General features: G+C 34.6%; 1 protein-coding gene across 1 annotated transcript in view; it reads left to right on the plus strand.

The window, feature by feature from the left end:
• The window catches only part of LOC105624154 (transmembrane protein 132C), a 110,830-nt gene that overhangs the window by 92,461 nt on the left and 11,858 nt on the right, over positions 1-6,511 (plus strand). Inside the window, exons 3-4 of the mRNA XM_012205511.1 lie at positions 1,557-1,700; positions 6,020-6,293. Of these exons, the coding sequence (XP_012060901.1) occupies positions 1,557-1,700; positions 6,020-6,293 (418 nt within the window). The remainder of the gene's footprint in view (positions 1-1,556; positions 1,701-6,019; positions 6,294-6,511) is intronic.

The following is a 6,511-nucleotide window of genomic DNA, read 5'->3' on the forward strand; positions in this document are numbered from 1 at the left end:
CAAATAAAATAAACAGACTACAAAAATGTGTTATTAAACAAAAATATAATCTTATTCATACAATACTTTCATATATATATAGCTTATTTGAAGTGTAAATATTAAATATACTTCCAAATTTAATTTTCTTTACAGGGATTGTACATCTAATATATCCTTAAATTTCAATTCTAACTTTCAGAATTGTCGCGAATTCACCGAGAGTACACGCGACATTGTTTCGAGAAATAGCACGATATTATTAATATACAATAACAACTAAAATCGAGATTTTCGAGGAACATGGTATCATATATGAAGAATCCACTACGGTACATTAGAGTCCAATCGAATGAAAATCCGATATTTACATTCGACAATTTACAGTGAATAATTAGCAAGATCGAGGGAGGAATAATTGAGTGCAATTACATAGAACAGAAAAATTGATTTTATATTCATATCTTTCTATCTTTTTCTTATATGTATATAACATTAACTTCTAAATGTGTATCATTATTAAAAAAATCAGTTTCCGCCTGAAGAAATGTAAGCTGTATTTTGTGACTTTTGTAGGAGAAAACTCAGAGCTACATAAGTACTTATACTTGACGATATGTTGTTAAGGCAACATGAGGGCAATAGGTCTCATCAGAAGAACTATACGTTCATTTATTTTTAATGACAGAAGAACATAACTAATAATACGGATGAAAAAAATGCGTATAGATCAATATGATGAGTAATAAAAGTCGCGCAGTATTATAGACTTGTATGAGTCATTGTTGGCAAGAAACCTTCTGAAACTTTACATGTGACTTGTATTTTATACATATACCCATATACGTGCAAAGGGGAATATCCTCCTTTGAACTTTACAATCTATCTTTAACACACTTTACACATCAAATTTGAATATTGGTCGTTAGTCGAAATTCCTGAAAGGGAGATTAATTTACCAATTGAAAATTGATTCTATATTGGAAGATTAGCGTATATACTTAAAATTATTGAATTACAAAACTACAAAACAATAATGAATAAGCCAAGCAAAACGTTTCCTATATTCTTTATCTGAAATTCAATTAAATATTCTTTTCAGAGAATTGAAAAGATATTGAAATACAGATTATTCAATATTATAATGCTGATATATATTTGAATATATTTAAACAAATATATTTAAAATGCAATATAATCGGACTCATGAAAATTATCTTAATTAATCTATTTTTTAAACACTATTCGAATCGTATGTTCGAAAATATAATATAGTTCGAAATATGTAACAAATATAATCTAAATCGATATTATTGCAACGATACATTTTTGTGTTACATAACGGTCAATTACATGTATAAAGTTATTAAAGGATCGTTTCGGAACGATCTTTTCTCTATAATTAACCGATAACGAGATGTACTCATCTTTATAGAGGAATCTTTATAAAGGATTAATTGTATATATATATTTTGTACGAGATTTTTTTCTATTTAATTTCATTAGCGTTTCATTTCACTTTTTCTGTTCATTATTTGAACAGAACGTTAGAATCATATATTTACGGCATGTTTCAGAGCGCGAGTAAAGTCCGGCGTGAAAATCCTGGATGCTTCATCTAGTAGCCCGGACTGGATTGTCGTTAGCGATGTCAATGTGAAGAACACAGCCGCCACGTTCACAGCGCGACGTAAGGAGAATTCGTCGCGTGTATCGAGCACGTAAGTACATGAAGTACCCCTTTGGAATAGTCCTGTCGCGCAGTCTGTTCTCGTTAAACCGACATACGTCGGCAAATTTAGAAAAACTCTGGACTTGTGAACATGAGGGCAGTTAATGAGCAATTCAAATCCCTCGTTTCCGTTCGTTAAACTGAGAATATGAACGAATTAGGTCTTGCTGCAAATCGAATAATACCAGAATTTTTGAGCGAACGAACGTTGAAAAGTTAAGACTTGTTAAACTATGCTTTCAATACTGCATAAAATTTGACTTTCTTATTTTTAAACTAACATCTTTTATCATAAAGCGTTATTTTAATAGAGGTTAGTATTTAACAATCGAATTTTTTTATATCAATTTATTTTTAATTACAATACAAAATCTACATTTAATTATATATATATATAAAAACTTAGTCGAAATTTTTCGAAAAGTCTTTAACGAGATGTAACATATTTATTATAAGAGTAGATTAAATAAATTTGTTTATTTGAGTGCATTTATAATGATTTAAAGAGTTTAATGCTAATCACACAAGTAACAATACTATTCTGAATTACGTGATGCAATCTCTTTGTGTATTATATTTTTAACGTTAAAGAAATATGATACCAAAATTAATTCAAAGTGGAAGATGTTCCGATGGTAGCGTCGTTTGATCTAAGATATCTGCTTTCACAGTAGTCGCCTTAGGCGTGCAATGGCGCTTCATCTTTATATTCTTTGTACTCTTCTTTTTCTTCTTCTCCGTCCTCTCTTTCTTGTCATTCTTCGACCGAATCACTCGATTGTGCGGTATGTCGATTTGCTCTATGGTATGCTGCGGTTGACTGACATCTTCAACTTTGTAAGCGCGAATAAAGAAAGGGGCTTCACCCGTTTTTTCAAACGGCGATTTCCTCATGGAATCTTCGGTTGACCGAACAAGACGATTCTTCGGTTTATTCCTTTCCGCGGAGGACGATTTACTTTCTTTCGAAGTATCAACGAGCGTTCTGACAAATCGATTCCTCAGTTTGTCCTTCTCTTCGGACGATGATTTACTCTTGTCCAAAGTATCTTCGACCATTCTGACAAATCGATTCTTCGGTTTGTTCTTCTCCTTGAACAAGTCGTTTCCGGAAGTATCCTCAGCCGTTCGGATAAATCGCAAGTTCTTCGGCTTGTCCTCTTCGGATGACGATCCACTTTCCGTGTTAACCTTGACCCTTCTGATAAGTCGACTTTTCGGATTGTTCTTCTCCTCAGACGAATTACGGTTCGATGCTACTTGAATCGTTTGGATAAATTGATCTTTTTGTTTATTTTTCTTTTCTTCGGACGATGATATACTTTGCAAAGTATCTCCTATCTCCTTAATATACCTTTTTCCTCGTTTTCTCTCGTCCTCTTCCGAGGATGATGAAAAAGATGAAGATGAATCATCATCATCATCATCATCGTTGTCTTCATCGTTGTCATCAGTACAATTTTCATCGTCATTGTCATTATCCTTTTTTGATTTTCCGCGTTGTTTTTTATTCTCTTTATGATGATTATCATCATCATTGTCACAATCACACTTTTCGTCGTCATCGTCATTTCTTTCATCGTTCTTCGATTTCACGAATCGTTTCTTACAACCATTATCGTCGTCACAATTTTCACCATTATCTTTCTTTTTTGATTTTACACGTTGTTTCTTGCTTTTTTTACAACAATTTCCATCATCGTCATCGTCGTCGTCGTCGTCATCATCATCATCATCATCAACATCATCATCATCATCGTCATCACTGGAAGAGCTACTGTTGTCATCGTCGTCATCTTTCTTCCGCTTGGTTGCACGTCTCACACGCTCAAATTCCTTCGTTTCTTCCAACTGCTCCTCGTTCTCCAGAAACATCCATTTATTGCTAAGGTACAAATCTCTCCTTGTACGCTTATCAGCAACTTTCTCCTCGCTAGATGAACTCGAACTGTCGGACTTTTTTTCGTCTATAGTAGTATCATTGACCGTGATCACTGCCGTCGTCGTCGTTGTTAACGCATCATCCTGATCCTGCATATCTTGCACATCTTGCGCCCAGACAACGTACGCAGCCGTAAATCCCACGAGAAAACTCGCGAAAAAAAATAGCGCACTACGACGCATAATCGATCGTGCAACTTAGAGAAGAGCGATTTACACTCGCGATGGCGGTCAGTTGGTCGCCTTATATATGTACCACCGTGGTTGCGAAACGCTGATAAAGAAAGGAGTCATCATCGGGCGGAACACGCTATTGCTGACGTAGCGATGCGATGCGTGCTGAAATAACATTTGTGGAGAAGCAGAGGACAGAAGGCGAAAGGTGGGGAAATCCGAGCGAGCAAAGAGAGATTTTCGTTATCGCCGTTAACTCGTTGATGGTCCGTTTTGATTCCACTTCGATTCGTACTTCGTAACTCTTCGGAACTCCGGCAGCTTCGCGCGTGCTTTCGCGAGATCGGCGATTTGCACCTTGCACCCACTTCAGCTGCGAATCATCGATCGCGCGCGCGAGCACCAGCGAACACCAGCGAAGAGTTAACGCCACCCGGCACGCACGCAATGTGGATCAACGGCCATGATAAGAAGAAGAAGGTGGGCGAGGGTTCTTAGCCGGAGGTTCCGCTTATCGAGATTCTACGCGGCGCACGCTGCGAACGCGACGACTCTCGCATCGAGATCAGACTCGATGCGTGTGATACCGGCTTCTCATAGCTAGGCAAGTGGCTCGAGGCTGCAGAATAATTACTTTGAAATAACGTCGCTACCTTCATCTCGATAAGATAAGAATCTCGAGAAGACGTAATGAGCGACTGACGCTGCGAACGAGACTTACTAAGAGAGTGTTCGGCAAAAAGAAGAAAAAACCCTACCGAGAATTATGGATGGCGTCGAGAGAGAAAATTCAACTCTCTCTCGTCGGATATTATTAACTCTTTACCGAACTCATCATCATCTTTGATGGCAACTCGATAGCAATTTACATTTTTAAATTTGATGACTATTGTAATTTTATTCTGCTTATCACAGCATCCTTCGATAATATGATTCAAAAATGCTATTATTTATCATTATAGACTATAAATTACATTTATTTATTTCAAATTCATTGTGAACGATATATTATATAATGATTTCTTTCAAGTTAATTTTATCGAATTATTGAAGAAACAAAACTATCTCTCAATTTGAACGAAAAAATAAAACTGAAATATGTTGTATAAATATTTTTCAGGAATATTTAATAAAAGGAGTATTATTTTTTATTTAATCTTTATATTTTTATTCGCTTGGTTTATTACAAAGTAAAGGTATACTTTATATTTTTGTTTTTATAAACGTTATTGTAGTTTATTAAATGTACTGCTAGATTTTTTATTTTATATACATATATATATATATATATTTTAGTGATTTCCATTCCGTATATAATTCGAATATAAAATTGAGATATTAAAAAAACTATTAATAATAGTTTCTGATTCAATTTGGAAATACAATCTCAGTTTACAACCTCAGTTTTTAGCGTATTAGCGATCTATTAATTTTGGAATAATTATTTTTATTTTGAAAGAATATATTTTTCACAATTTAACATCATAAAAAAATGGTTTGTTGGATGGAATTCGATAAATTTGTATGTTTTAACGAATCTATAATTATATTTACATGTCTATGCATACTTAATTGTACTTTAATTCATAATTCTCGTAAAAATTACTCGTTTTATGGCAACTTTAATCCATCGTCCATTTCTCGTCGTAAAATATGAATGAGACAGGGGATCGCGTGTAGCTGGAAATAGGAACAAGTAAAGACGTTTTGGAGAAACACTTTTAAAGCGTATATCAAGGAAAATACAAAGTCCCTCGCGCAAGAAAATCGTTAAATTCTTGTAATGATGTACAATTTTCTGTGTTTTGCGATGTAACAGGCCGACTAACAGGTTATCGCTCCTTTTAATTTCTGCGCTCATTCTCGCGAACCCACTTGGAAGAGAATAGCATTAATCATTGAAGATGCAGTATTTACACGAGTGAATGAATGAACATTCGTTCGAATCTCCTTTATCAAATGTGATAATATACAATTTCCACAGAGATTTATTCTCGACGCTTTTAAAGAATTGTTTTATCACGAATTTACGAATTCCCATTGCATTATTATTCTAATGTAATTATTACCTTTTTATTAGAAATTTTGATTTAATAAAATTTGTTTTATTTTTCGAAAAATAATATGCGTTCCTTAATTTTTTTACGAGAATGTCATGGACATTCAAAGATGATTGTTTCTTTTTTTATTTAGATCCGCAGAAGAAATAATGACGATGCTGTTGGAGGCTAGCGAGGAAGGCATAGGCGGAAGCTGGGACGGCGGTAGAATCGTATGGAGCGTGCGTTACGCGCTCGAAGGCGAAGAAGAGAACGGCTCGCAGTTGACGGGTGTCGATCAGCAGCAGCGAATGCAGCAACGCCAGCTACAGCACCATCATCATCATCATACGATCGAGAGACGGAAACTGCAGGCACGGCTAGAAATACAGAAGGATGATATACAAGCGGTGCTTCCGATCTCTAAGGTAATACGCGATTCTTCTAGCGATTTAAATTCGATATTTATGCACGTAAATTCGAAAAACTTATACTAGAACGCATCAAAAGTTCAAAAGAAGTAGTCGCAATCGTATCTGGAATATTATTATGTGGGCGTGTATATATATATATATATATATATATATATATATATATATATATATATATATATATATATATATATATATATATATATATATATATA

This window comes from Atta cephalotes, assembly GCF_000143395.1.
Source record: "Atta cephalotes unplaced genomic scaffold scaffold00074, whole genome shotgun sequence".
NCBI classification, from domain to species: Eukaryota; Metazoa; Arthropoda; class Insecta; order Hymenoptera; family Formicidae; genus Atta; species Atta cephalotes.